This window comes from Atta colombica, unplaced genomic scaffold, assembly GCF_001594045.1.
Source record: "Atta colombica isolate Treedump-2 unplaced genomic scaffold, Acol1.0 scaffold207, whole genome shotgun sequence".
NCBI lineage: Eukaryota > Metazoa > Arthropoda > Insecta > Hymenoptera > Formicidae > Atta > Atta colombica.
In genome coordinates, this window is record NW_017259302.1 from 1,420,473 (window position 1) to 1,436,304 (window position 15,832).

General features: G+C 33.2%; 1 protein-coding gene across 3 annotated transcripts in view; it reads right to left on the reverse strand.

The window, feature by feature from the left end:
* LOC108687524 (transcription factor AP-2-epsilon) overlaps positions 1–15,832 on the reverse strand; it is a 91,558-nt gene that overhangs the window by 43,970 nt on the left and 31,756 nt on the right. For all 3 annotated transcript variants that reach the window (XM_018193315.1, XM_018193314.1, XM_018193313.1), the window contains exon 2: positions 12,474–12,851. In XM_018193315.1, the coding sequence (XP_018048804.1) occupies positions 12,474–12,851 (378 nt within the window). The remainder of the gene's footprint in view (positions 1–12,473; positions 12,852–15,832) is intronic.

Consider the following 15,832-nt stretch of genomic DNA (forward strand, 5'->3'; position numbering starts at 1 on the left):
TGAAGTCGCCAATATGTCTCTGTATCAGTATTTTATAATTACATCATGTTTTTAATGCGAATCCACAAAATAAAAATCGAGTTTAAAAATTGTAATAATTTTATTTTATTTAATAATAATAAATAATAATGATATAATAAATTTATTATTTTTATTTCACTTGTACAAATATTTAACTTTGTATAAAATAATAAATGAATGTTTTATGAAGGCTAAAAAGATATCAATTTCGAGAAATATCAAGTAAATATCGATAAATTAAAATTCATAAGGACTGCCTCACTACAATTACGTATCTTAATGACTTCGTCGTGAAGAAATCTGATCAGTTTAAAAGGCATAAAAGTGAACAAATAGATTAAAGCTGCAATTTTTGTAGTCAGCATTATAAAGTCGGCACAATGTTTCGTTGTTAGAATAACAAGAAGATATTAATCTACCCTTTCAGGTAACGGAATTACTATCCCGTACGTACTTCAACATTCGCTGCTTACTCTCGCCAATGTAGAAAGGAGAGGCGGATGACGATGACTCGTCGAAATAACGCGTATTGCACGTACGCTGTATTGTCGCGCTATAGCTTCAGCTTCGCGAGTTCAGTTGTATGCTCCATTAAACGGTACTCACGATGAAAATGATCAGCGATATCGTGGCTTTTCTGTCACGCGTGTCGGCAAATTACGAACAAGTGGCGGCTCTCCGATCTGGGAAGATTTTATCTCTAGGCTCGCAGTGAATTCTTCATTGGTCTTCATTTGTAGCTTTCGTCCCGTAAAGCAGGCGCAATTTATTTCGTACTGCATCGCTGCCGCGTCGCCGCATCAGGTCGGCATGTAACATGGTTTTAAATGAGAGACGAGGGAATAGTTGTGAAGCGAACGCACGTGAATGCGCGTAAAGGATGACGGCAGGAATCCTCGTGCTATAAAAGTTCTCTTATGTCATCGATAAAGACGAGCGAGCTGACGAGGCTCTAATGGATCCCGCCGATCGCGTAATTACTCTCGCGTTATTCTCGCACGATGAACATGGTCGGCTGTTTAAAGTTGCTTCTTAAAGTAGATACGCCTATAAAATCGACATGCGCGAAGTACTTCAAAAGAAAGTCGCGAACCTCCCTTCATCCGGAGTGATGTTTCCTGTACAGTAACTTGATTGGATCGAATTTTTTTGACTAATTGCTTTCATCTTTAGCACTGATTGTGTTCCGTTAAATTTTGTATATCTCTTACTTTATATATAATTATAAGAAATTTTAAATTTTATTCAGGTAAATTTTAAAATATTCATGTTTTATCATACATATTTTCGTAAGTATTCATTCTCACGATACTTTCATTCTCCCATGACTTACTATTAGAATTCAATAAATGTAAAAACAAAAATTTTAATTGAGAAATTTCGCTTCACAGCAGACGAAGGCAAGTAATAACAGTTTCTATTTATTAAACATAAAAATTTATTAAATAATTTCTACTTATTTAACAATATGGAAAAGAAATTCCTCTCGATATATAAACTCATATGTACAAATAGATACAACAAGAGAAATGATAAGCGGATATAATGAGACTAAGCGCGAGTCTTCTAGGAAATGGAGAATAAGGCGGATATATGCTTAGAATCTTAATCACGACCGCCAGGGAAGAAAAACTAGCGATTTTATTCAGACTGCGAGTCGCTCCGTGTCACAAATACGGTTATATCACGAGCCCTTACCATTATTGTTCTACATCTTTTCTACACGAGCATCGCAACGCAGAAGAAATTACCGCAAGCGAGTTTCTCCGATTTCTTTGCTATAGATTGTCCCCCTCTCCTCCTCCACCGTTATAATCCTCCGTCCTGTCATGATCGTTTAGATCGACGTGCGACATATATACAATAAAGAAGATTAAAAAACTCACAAATGGTATTGGATTCCCCGATCGACACTCAACATTTCTCGTATCACTTCGGATATGCTTATATCGATTACACATTCCATGCATTCTGCCACTCGCTGTATAATGTAATTCTAATTATGATCCTAGTCCTAATTATATGATCAGGTGATTAAGGAATCCGGGGACGCGCGTAAAAAATATTAACATATAACTACAGCGTCTCACTGTAATTACAACTGCCGAGAGAAACACCATTATTTGATAGTTATCGTCATAGGAACTTTAACTTCTTCTATTCCATGAGATTAGCAGATTGAAAATTTCGCTTGATTGAAAATTGATGCCCGGAACGTTGCACCGTGTGACTCGCGAATCCGCTGGATTACAATTTAGAGAAGCGGGACATCGGCGCAATCACGGTATTTGCTTTTTAAGCGCCGACTGTGTCAGGCTGAACGTCAAGTTTAACCATTGAGAAGAAGGTGGCCGTCGCGCGTTCGTTTTAGGTCCGTCGTTTTCATGAGATCGAGGCTACTCGATCGATTCATCATCCTAACGTACGGAGAATATTGCGTGTGCGGATTAGCAAATATGCCTAATGAGCTCGATATGATCGATAGCGTCGCTATTTTGCGTTCGCGGTGGGAAATCGTTCGGCAGATGCGAGAGAGCATTAAGGTCATGACTGTCCGAATCCGAGTCGTGATTAGGAGGTCGAAAATTATACGTTTTATGTCGCGTTCAAGGCGGCCAACTCCATCCAGGAACTTTCACAGGAATGAAAAAAGGCACGCGGCGTTAATTAACGTGCTTGGAACCGCTTTCTGCGTTTATATTGACGAGTTCGTGATAGTTATACATTGATGTAACCGTGTTGTGTCGGCTAATGAGATGAAATGTGATCGCCTTTCTCTCGTTAAACGCTCCGGTAAAATAAAATCACGTATCGCCGTCGCGGTAACGTCGATACTGATAAATGATGGCGTTGATCGGATTGAACCACAACGAAACGGACAACGGCAATAATATGCTCGCCTGCATTCTTGTGAAGCGATATATTTCTTATTACGTAATTCCTTCGCGTTGCGGAGTATTGGGATACAGTTATAAATGTATATTATTTACACGCGAGGAACGTATACGCGAGAAACGAACGTTTGGAATTGTGGGGATATTTATGTATGGTTGCCTCGAAGAGAGCAGAACATGATATAAAAATGTAAACTTATAATTAGAAGTGCACTAACGTGAAACAGAAATCGAACTATCTTTCTGTTGTCGCATTTCTAAAGAACGCACAATACAGTGGGATAAAAATAAATGCAATTTTTTTCTATTTGAATTGTGAAGATATTTATACTCGTTTGCCCTGAAAAAAGCAGAATGTGATATAAAAATGTAAAATTTAAAATATGTACAATTTAAAATAATGTTGATGTGAAAACATGGAAAATGAATATTTTTTCTGGATTTTGTTGTCATATTTCTAAAGGATGCACGATATAATGGGATAAAATAAATGCAATTTTTTTCCTATGTTGTAAAAATGTAAAATTATAATTAGAAACATACCAATGCAAATACTTTTTTTTAGATTTTGTTGTTGCATTTTTCTGAAGGACGACAATATACAATGAAATACCATAAAAATAAACGCAACTTTTTTTTCTATATTGAATTGTGAAGATATTTATATACATTGCGCTTTAAAGAGAACAGAATATATTATAAAAATTAATAATGAGTGTGCGCTTAAGAAAATAATGGAATATTTTTTCCGAATTCTACTATCACAATTGTAGAACGCGCGATCATACAATGATATCGTAAAAACGGAATATTTTTTTCTGTGCTGCACAGAGAGATTTGCCAAAACCATTCATAATTATCCGTTCAAGTCATTCGCAGCAAAAAATGAATGACTCGTGGTGATTATTATGAGAATGTCATTTGTCTATAGTTACATAACGTATGTAAGAAACGTAAAGTAGTTTTATTCTATCACTATGAAGCATTTTGAATCATTTAGTCACAACATAATATAAAGCAATATTTTACGATTCTTTCTTCATCAACTGGTTTTTATGAGTCATCGGCTTTAATCTATCTTTTTAATGTCTATCTTTCTGTTACATAAACTTGTGTTAATGAGTGTTAAAGAAAATAACCAACGACTTAAAGATTTAAGAGAGAATGTTAAAATTTTAAAATTCATTAAATTTGTATATCGTATGACATGTTGCTACTTTGAAGATGGCATACAAAATTCACTCGCGTCTATTTCTCGTACTTAGAGCAACGTTAATTCACCCGTACAATTCTAATCCGACCCCGTTTTCGCATTGCGCCGGCCGATTAAACGGCATGCTCTTTCCAGCAGCGAAGGCGCAACAATGGTGCCGATTTCTCAAATCCAAACCCCTTTAGTCGAAAAGCTGTCACAAACGCTACTCTACCGAGCATAAATGCTAAAGGACGCTAAAGGGGTCCCCAAGTTGCACACAATGAAACGGGGAGGATACAACGGAGCATCACGTTCTCAAGGATAAAGCTATTGCAATCGGTCGATCCACTCGGTTGATTATTGGCATTGTAGTCGCTTCCAGAAGCTCTCGTTTCGTCCATGTCGCGCTGAGGATGAGACGGAAAAAAATGGAGAGATCCATGAGTATATTTTTTTAGAATCTGTAACTTCTTTTCATAAAATAGAAATATGATGTTACTTTTAATATTATAAAAGTATATCGTGTTATTTACCATTTGTTATCCGTTTTTTATTATACCATTGTCACTATTAAATATGAATTTTTTTTTCTAACTCTTTACAATGTTTATTCGTCATGATATTTATATATCTAACTTTTTAATTTTTGTTAATTTATTCTTTATTACAATTCTATATTCTTTATTACAATTTTTTAATTGGCTGAAGAAGACTAAGTAAGTCAAAATAAGTCTTATACAATGATTATTGTTGAAAAATAATTTTAATCCTTTCTTCCATTGATTTTAAGGTTCAATAAATTAATTTTTATTTCTTGATTTAATTATTAGTTTGTTTTTACTCTACTTTGTTTAACTTCTCTATATTACTTGTTATATTACTTAGCAATTTCAAGCTTGAAAATTGATGTTATAATATTACTTTCATATTAATTTCAGTAATTATTATAAAAGTCATAATTAAATTTCTAGATTGTTTCTGAAAACACAGATATGTATTTTAAAAATACAAAAGAATTTTTAATATTGAGACATTATTGTATTTACGTATAAATACTTTAATATTTTATATGTTTTAATGTACGTTTACAAAATATCAATTTATTGTTATTATTATTTTATATTATATATTCGATATACTTTTATAAAAATATCTCTATGTTGTGACAAATAAAATGTTTGGACAACGGGCCGAATTTATCGACAACTTTGAACAAGGATTTTACGCGCGTATAAAATCATCTGCAATTTGCTAATAATGCAAGACGCGGGTTTGTGCACCCTTTAGGGATACCTTTGCCATCATCTTAGGCATCGCACTGCTTAGCATATTTGTTTCAAAGCAAACGTTTCTGGCATCCTCCCCGAGGGAATGCCAAAGGTCAGCCGAAAATTTAATAAGTAAATTACACAGGGTGCAGCGAACGAACTATCACACACAAGGGGAAGTTTATTTCGCAGAAATATTGCGAAATTTTACGAAATTATCGAATTTGCGCGAAAAAAAACTTAAAAAGTGCAGAGCGGCAAAATTTTAGCTGCAAAATAAATAATTTAAGATCATAATATTGATTTATGTGCTAGCTTTAAAATAGCTGTAGTAAATCATTATGGGATGCTATTAGCAAACAAATTTACAAAATTAACATATATTAACACACATTAATATTATTATCTTACATAATTACTTAACACGTAATATCGCAAAACATTAACTGAATAAGAATTTACTTATTTAATTTAAAAAAAAAGAGAGGTACATAGGATTATTTCGCGATAAAAACAAATAAGAAAGACAAAGAGAAAAAGAAAAAAAAATGGAAAAAAAAATGATACGAGTGCGAATTTGTATCGCGTCAATTACATCTAATCGGCATTTACATCTAATTACAATTGCTTATTAACCGCGTAATCTAATCTATAGATCTAATCAATGATCCTAATGGAGCTGGCTATTACACGACTTTAGTCACACCGGAGCTCGATACGTCCGTGTCGAATGTAGCAATTCGCATAAGTTTCGCTCGCTCGGATCTAGTTATCGGTATTAACGATGCAGAGACAAGAGAGAACGGTGTCGAGGAGACGCGCGAACGCGACCAGGACGCGCTTAACACTCGAGAACGTCCAAGTTTCCCTAACTATGATGAACTATGCAAAGGCATCGTATGGCTGTGTGTTCCGCAAGCTTTGGGGTGCCAAGACTTCGCGTTCTGCCCGAATAACCCGAGTGTCTTCTTGCCTCCAAGCACATCCGAAAGTCACGTCTTACGACGATGGGCACGGAACGATCTCGTGGATCCTCGTATTCGCCGTCGTTAAAGATCCAGCGCTGGTTTGTCACCACGATAAACCGTGCCATGCTATTTATTGTCGTCTGTCTATCGCGAGCGCATTTTTCATATTGCAATTTCGTTATTTTTACAGCCACTTACAATTAATCGAGACACGCTTATTAAAAATATCCTTTATAATGCTTGCGTACAATTACGTAAATATTCTCTGACGCCATTAAGCTTTGTATGATTGATGGAAAATTCTGGAAATTTTTCGCAATCTTAATGATGATATTTAACTTAATTATTATGCTCTCTGTAGATATACTTAACTATTCGCTGGTAATATAAATTTTAATTCTTCCATCAATAATAGGAGTCTTTAAAAAACAGAGCACACTTTTTATAGTTTGATTATTTAAAAATCTAAAAAAATTTTGGTAGACTTGTCGAAGCTTTATCAATTTTATGAATTTTATGAATTTTATCATCATAGAACGATCGGATTGTATTTATTTTGATTTCGTATATAATGAATTTAAATTTATCTATCAAAATTTTTACTTAATCAAAATATCAGTAATGCAGAGAATTAAATAATATTTAAATAATTAAAAATTATTATCATTTTAAATTTCTTTTTCTCAAAATTCATTAATTTTTTTATTGCGAAAAAGTTCACTGACATTAATATTTATGACAACATTAATATTTAAAAGTTTGCTATAAAAAATATTTTCTTGCACTGTAAAATATATTTTTTCATTATCGAATTTTTACTTTAAATTCTACAATGTTATGATATAACTTAAGTGTTAGTTACAACATAACTATTGATACATTAATTATAAGTAGGTATGTATAATCAATTAATTATGTTCCGCTGATAAGTACTGCTGATAAGTGCTAACAAGTTTATAAACAACCCTAAGTATCAATTCATGTAATCGTCAACATTTTATAATTGCTTGTGACGCAAAAGATCTTTTATGCTTTCTTCTTAGTTAATCTTTATAGTTGTCGATATTATCTCTTTTCAATGTGTAATGATAGCAAATTTTTTTCACTTTTTTGTAAACCGGCTGGTGACCCTCGTTCAGGATGATTAATTATTATTGGCTTCATGCATTATTAAAGAATTATTGTAAATAAAAATGGCCATTAAGAACTCGCGCGGCTTATTTACATTTCTGTTTGAAATATGCATATTTTTTGTTGGCTGTTAAGTAAGCTTTTTTCAATATCCTCTTGCAAGTTAATTTCTTAGAATTAAAACTTGTGCAAGTGATATAATATATCTGCGTTAGTTTCCGTATGGAAGGAAAACAATAAATAACCACTATGTAAACGGTGGAAAAGTGCGTTATTCCGCAACCTAACTCAATATCGCAGGAAATCGGGAGTATAGCGTTCTGAGATTTCATTAAAATCGAAGATACCCACCCTCTCTACAGGAATGCCCGTCGGCTAGAAAGAAATCGAAGGGGTGCGATGTTTGGGATAATCGATAACGTGCATTTGATCGCGGGAGGGTAGAACGTCAAAGCCGCCCTCACATGGCAAGCGTTATACGATTGAAACACTTTTATACCCTAAAGTAGGTATATCAAGTTTGATTCCTTTCAATACTATTTTAAATTCTTGATTGTTAACATTAATCTATTTATAATTATCTAAATAGCCAAGCATTTTTTAATAACAATTCCATCAAGATAGAATTAATTTAATGTTATATAATTTAGATAATACCTCGTGCCTCCTGTTTACATATCTAAAAATTAAATTCATGAGAAACACTAATTATCTCTAGTCACTTGAACCCCGTAAACTGTCTTCGTCAGATTTTAAATAAAATCGACGATGAAAGAAAACACTTTGCTTGCAATTCGTAACGTCCGTGCGTATATTTTTTATTAGCGCGTTATTGGGCAACTCGTTCGACATACAAATTACAGTAGCAATATACATAGCGTCGCATGTCCGGCTCTCAATCATACGGACGGAAAATAATATCACGGTCCTTGATAAAACGCCGAGTCGGCAACTCGAGCCTGCATATGGCGTGGACAGATGCTCTCCGCAACAAACTGCTCTTCTGCACCGCTCTCAACTCCGAGACGCGCGAAACGAACACGGGCCTGAGCAAGAGTGACGTTCGTCACACACCTCCGTGTCGAATTTCGTCGAACGTATTTTCCTTTTTTTTCTCTCCATCGCGCCAACGTCATATGACACCTTTGGAAATCGGGCACGAATGGTAATCCGCGATAGAAATGACGGTGGTAGCGTGTGCCGACGCGGTAATTAGGGTGGTGCCTTCGTGAATACCAAGAGCGTGCAAGGTGGACCACAAATACTATTGCTATAATGATCGTTGGGATCTCAAAGCCGATCGCACTCGACATCTGGGTATAGTGTTGCTGTAATACTTATATACGAAATCGTGCATAAAACTGACCTTTGCAACGGGTTTTTAAACAATACTCCTGTCTTAGATTGTTTATACTTAAATTCAGACATAGCATTCATTCTATAGCATAATATAGGTATAAATAATCTATCATAAACATATAGTATCGTCTAATCATAAACGTATAGTAGTTCTTTAAAAAAATAAAAGGTTAGCCGAGCCCCTGGCAACCAGTTATATGAAAAAATCACTTTTCATATTCTATAAATTCTTATACTCTAAAGTGTTATTAACACGAAAAGAACAATTTTATTAAAATATTTAAAAATATAGTTAGATACAGATCTAAAAATAATTTTGTTGGACTATCAAAATGATTATACAGGATGCTCAAATTGGTTATAAAATGTTAAATTAAAACTTTTTGCTTTATTACTCATCCATGCTTGAACACCCTGCATAATTATATTGATGATTTAATACGTGTAAATTATATTTAGATATATATATCGCATTCATTTTTTAGATACTTCAGCAAAATCATTCTAAAGTGTGATTCGTTTTGACGTTATTTTTTTAGGTGTTAACATTAAATATTTAAATAGTGCGATTTTTTATAAAAATTCCGTCAAGATAAAATTATCCAGTTCTGTCATATGAATTGAATTGTTAAAAAACCCATGATTTTTTTAAGCAAAATTTAAAAAAACAATTCATTGGCAATCGGCATTTTCTATATTTTTCACTTTATTTTTTATATTTATTTATATTCTTTATTTATTATTATTATTATTCTATATTTTTCTATATATTCTACGCACGATTACAATTCAAAAATGAATTATTTAAGAAATAAACTTTATAAATGAAAAAATAATACAATATAATAAACGAAAGTTCTTCGTGATGCATGCGACAATTAATTCAAGTATATCTCCGAGGACTAAGACGCGTCCTGTACAAAATATCATTCTGTACAATTTTATTGGAGGGCGAGAGAGACTCGAAGGACATCAGTTTGGTCGGAATTCGTCTGGCATGATTTCCAGCCATGTAAGGTGTATTACACGGGGCGGGCAACTCCGCACCGTGGCAAATGCAAATGTCGCGCGAGTATCGCGGCCACAAAGTCCTGTTCCTCTTCATGCTCGCGGCAGATCGACGATCGCAATCACCGATGTCACGGGGACGACGACTTATTGACCGCGACTCTCCTGATAGATCGATACCACGCCTGTCATTACATCCACCCCGTGAACACACGTCGCGAAGATATGCCGCGGCGTCCTACAAATAACAACGTTGGATACTTTGCTAATAAGGTATCCAGCTGGCCGGATACCGATGATACACGTGACCGGATCTTCACCAGTTTTCATTCCCTTCTATATGAACGTGGTACTGGCTGTACATACATGGCACCACAATTTCCATGCTTCCGCGCGCGCGATATTCAGGATATCTCCCCAGATCTATGAGGAAGGATATGATCGCGTAATCTAAGATTACACGCCGCTTACATCGCATTTGTTAAAGACACGATCTTCCTTCGCGGTAACGATCGACCATGGTTAATTGTAAGTCTTGATGAAGCCGAATATTAAAATTTAATTGCGAAAAGCTTATATAAAGGAAGTATGTTATAATTCATATATATATATATATGATTAAAAAGCAAACTTTTTATTTTTTTAAATTGTTTCGGCATATGTTTGAATAAAAAAAAGAAAAAAGATCAGAATATATAGTATACATACATTACGTAATTAGATATGCATATAATATAATTCAAATAATAATTCATATAATTGTTATTTAATGAAACAATGAAACAACAATGTGTGTTATATACTTTGTGTGTTGAATACTTTAAATGTTGTATCTTTACATACGACAAATGAAGTTCTACCGTATGAAACCCCACTTGCAATTTTTCTCTTCCTGTATAAATATCCGCATTGCAGATTTAATAATATATAAATAAACTTGTCGAGAATCACGGCCGAACATCGTTAAATTTACAGCATCGTTAGTACGATGATCGTTGTTTTAATTAATGACATGGATTTAAATATTACATGAATCGAGTTTTTGTCACGTTATTCAGTATAAGAAATCTGACCTTCTTACCGCGTGCATTCTCAAGTATTCTTTAGTTCCTTTCGGATGCTTACTATTCACAATACATATTTCTGTATGTTTCCACATATTTTTTATATATACAATACTTATAATTTATGGTGTTTGTAAAATATAACATCAAATTTGGATAATTGGAAACTGAAACAAAATTTACATCATATACATATTTCTTTGAATAATACTAAGTGTTATGTAAATATTCACTTACAGTAAATAAATATTTACTCAATAAAGAAAAGGTCAAATCAAATTAATGATTTTTGTATCAAATAAATATACATATGTTTAATAAATGTTTACATAGAATTAATCAAATAAATATTAATACTAAATATAGATAGATATTATATCAATTTAGTTTTTTTTCAATGCATCCCAAACACGCGCTGGGATCTTTCTTGTATGTTGTCTGTGTTCGGCTCTTCATCATCAGTGTTGCAAAATTTAAGATACGCAATTAGCGAACGATTCTTTGATCCTTCGGAAAAAAACACGAAGCCTTCTTTTTTTGACAATATGTTAACTGAATGCAAGTTTTTTTCTGATACGACTGAGACTCCATTCGAGTTGGTAACAAAAAGTAAATGTTTAATTTTTTAAGGATGCTCGCTTGTGTGTAGCTATAATACATGTTGGTAATGAACGAAACTGTCGCGATCCTTGCACCAACGCAAGAAAAAGTATAAAAAGAATGCAGACGTGTAAACGCAAAAAGTCAAGTTTCGAATGTTTAATGTAGCGTGTGATTGTTTAATTGGCGTCTGTTGGAAGAGCGCGTAAGATTGATTGTATATGGATTATGTAAGCCACTGAACAAATAATTATGAAGGGTCAAAGGATTAAAGAATGTAAAACTCATATGCGAATCATGTGTTATCCGGCTATATAATATTCTTTTTTGTAATTGACTATATTTTAGAGTTAATTATACGAGTATCAGTAGCCTTGTGCATCAGTGCGTTGTGTCTTGTTAGATTATTCATACTAAGTCGTTAGACATTATCGAGTGTTTGATTCATCCACAAAACACATAATGTTCATTTCACATAAAATTTCTTCAATCTTACACATATGATATCTTCCTTTTTATAGAACATCATTCCCTATCGTAGAGCGATTTTTTTTTATCAGATTCGCGCGACTTTCTTTACAATTAAATTTTACATTATGTATTTTTTTGATTTTATATCATAAGGGCATTTTTTTCAAAAATTTATATAATAATTAATTTTTGAAAAGTTTTCAAGAACATTTAAAATTTTTCTAAACCGCATTATAACGCGCCAAATGCATTATTAGAATAATACATGGCAGTTTATTATGAACCACAGATCTAATAATCAATTTAAACAATATTATACACATAAATCCCATTGTAATTTATAATGTTCCAAATGCATTATTAAAACACTAGCCAGAATACTAGCTGTTTTTATTTATGAGATAAGCATCTAATATAATTGATTTAAGTTTCTACGGAACCTTTTATGATATCCTTGATGCATTCTCTACGTGAAAGCATATTTTAGTACTTACCACGTGAATCCCTTCGGCGTCTCTCCTGAGATCACCGCTCCTTTGGCCCGCGGTGACGGCAGCGCTTAGGTGATTGTAGTGGTGTTGGTGTAGTGTGTTGAGCGTTTGCGTATAAGGATCACCGACGAGGTAATCCAGGTGTTGCGGTTGGCCGAGACCGGGATGCTGGGGGCTAGCGGGCGCGTGATGATGCGAAGGAAACGGGGGTGGAAAGTAAGGGGGTTGGAAGTCGGAGGCGGTTGGCAACGATGCGCCCCCGTGGTGGGGCATACCGCCCCCGTTTCCGTTTCCCCGGTGTCCGTGGTGATGGGCACCGGAATAGGGTGACGAATTCCCGCCGCCCAGCGAGGAGATGCCCCCATGACCAGTCAGACGGTCCTATGAAGAAAAAACATCACAATTACATTCTGCAGTAAAGATTCATAATTATAAGTGTTAAAGAGACGTTTGAAAAGTTAAGAACGTAATACTATAAAGGAATAAGCAAATAACTTTTGTTAATAAACCAAATTGCGTGGACATACAAAACTTCTAGGTGTACGGAAAGAATTGGCTTTGTTGAAGTATCTGAAAGGTTAATTAGATATAAATTTGAAAATAAATTTCGTTCGACTCAAAATAATTATATAGGATGATCAAATTAATTGCAAATCAAAACTTTTTTGCATTGCTCATTATGCTTGAGTCTTCAACATAATTATTTTGATAGTGTAACAAAATTATATTCAAATCTATATTTATTTAAATCTTAAGATACTTCAGTAAAACCATATGTTCTTTTCATAAGCATTATATTTCGCTAAATCTTCATAAGCATTATATTTCGCTAAACCTTTTTCGACTTTCTACATGATCAATAGAGAGATAAACATTTTATCACGGATGTTTCGATTTTATAATATAAATAAATAAATATTGTTTTTTTTTTAAATTGAGATACACTTTTTACAAAACCGCCGATATTCGGCGAAGTTAAATTTCTTATTTATTATAAAAGATATCTGGCGTCGCAAAGAGTTCTTTGTTTATAGCTATACTAAAATAGGTTGTAATATCGTGTTAAGTTTTGCTACTAGGAGAGTCCAAAAGGTTAATCAATTAGCTTCGCGGTAAAACAGAAGAAAATGAATCTCCTTCCATTTACAAGATCTGCGCACAGTCGCTCGAAGGATTCACTTCTCATGGCGGTAATTACAGACTATGTACAACGTACATCCGATCCATTCGAGATAAGAGATACGTCACACACATCACGTGTTGCATCTGATGCGAAAGGGTTAAGCATCGCGCATTAGTCAGAGCGGACCAAAATTACATGGTAAGACACAGTAACGCATGGAAATTCCTTCTATCAGATTAAATCTACATGTGATTAGAAAATGTATTTATTTGGAACATGTTTCATTAAATTTTGGGTAGCTTCCAGATTAACTTCCTGACTTTTGTTAATTCATATAGATGTGATAATCGAAAAAAAAATGTGTATAAATGTATACTTTTTTTACTTTGGATTTTCTTGTCTAATGATAGTAATTAAGATAAAAAAAAAGATATCAAATAATCTAAAAAGATCAAATATATATAAAATATATATACAAAATATATATTTATTGAACGTAGCAGTTAATTACTAATATATCGTTAATAAACAATGTATTAATGTAATATATAATTATAATTATTATATTATTACTATTAATTGTAATATGAAATGATGATAATAAGTATAACAAAAAATACAATTAAATTTTTCAATTCCTGTATAAATATAATTAATCCACGTTTATTTCTTCTATTATAATAATAAATCAGTCTTAACGCGATTTCCACTAATTTTAAAGACCAATGTAATGAGAATAAACCACAATAATCATTTTAAAATTTTTTGTGCAAAACAAGGCCAATGATTATTACAGCAAAAAGAGATGAATATAGATTTCCATAGTTTCATAATAAGAAGATGGAAACTATGCAAATCTCATAGTAATCGACGCGAATATAAATAGATTATAAAATGCAAGTACTGATAGGATTGAGGAAATGCAATTTTTAAAACCTAAACTGATATATGTAGATTATGTCACTGCAGCACTGCAATCGATAATATAATTGGATAAAATATTCTAAAGATAAAATCAGAGCTGGAAAAACTTATAATTTTTTAAAACTATGTATTATAACGCACTTGTGTTTTTTTTTTAAATAGATTTTAATTACTATATTTAAACATCTGTTAAAAATCTAATAACTTTATAGCTGTTATTTATCATTCGATGTTTGATAATAATTCCTTTTATTTATTAAATAATACATTTTTCCTGTTTTTCACTTACTAGTCATATTTAGGTTTTTTTAATTTAATTATATTTTAATTATTATATACATAGTTCAATATATTTCATATTTTATAGTTTATAGATATATGATCCACTTTGTACTTCTTCCTTTCTCTCTTTGTTGTATATTTTTTTTTAATTTAATTTTTTATATCAAAATCCTATTTATGTTTAGAAAGTGCACATAACATTAATAATACTAAACGGAAATGAAAATAGAAAAAAGGAAGTTCGACAAGAATTTCTCATAATTCTGTTTAAATTTTGCGCATAAGATCGAGATTGTGCGTAGATCTCGATTTATCTGATCCATCGACACCTTCTCGCGCACGATCCAGGGATACTGTTTAATCTGGCCTGCGTAATCTCGCGATACGAGTTCTCGATTGCACGATGTTATTCACGTTATAGATAGTATCATTCGGGATATATATCTGGATATCAGGGAAGCTTTTTGCAGCGGCATGTATCATCTCGCGTGAGCCATTAGGTCTTCGCTCGTTGCGATATGATCTTGAACGACTCTATAGACCGCGAAAAGATCGGTCTGCTAGTTTCATTTTATGTATTACCTAAAGGGCGCGTGCGGTGCCCAGCGCATTGGATTTCTTTGGATTTATTAGAAACATACAAGCATAAGTCCTCGTACTTCCTCGTACTTCCATAAAGAATCGAATTTCTCAGAATTGGTCGAGGATGATGGAACCCGGAGATAGATGTTGCGCCTATCTGATTGAGCTTTGAATACTGCCGCGAAACCAAATACCTGACATAGAGCTTGAACATCTCGCAGCGAACATCACTAAAGCTTGAAAACAGATTTTTCATATATACGTAAAAATCTCGACGTAAATATACGTGACTACACGCTTGTTGACGAAAGTTAAAGAATAAAAAGCAACAATTCACGAATTATTCTATGTTTTATTTGTATATTTGTGTGCTAATTAATTATAAAAGATATATTAAAATCATTTGAAGCATATGTCATACAAAAATAAAAGGACAGAAATTCAAATATAT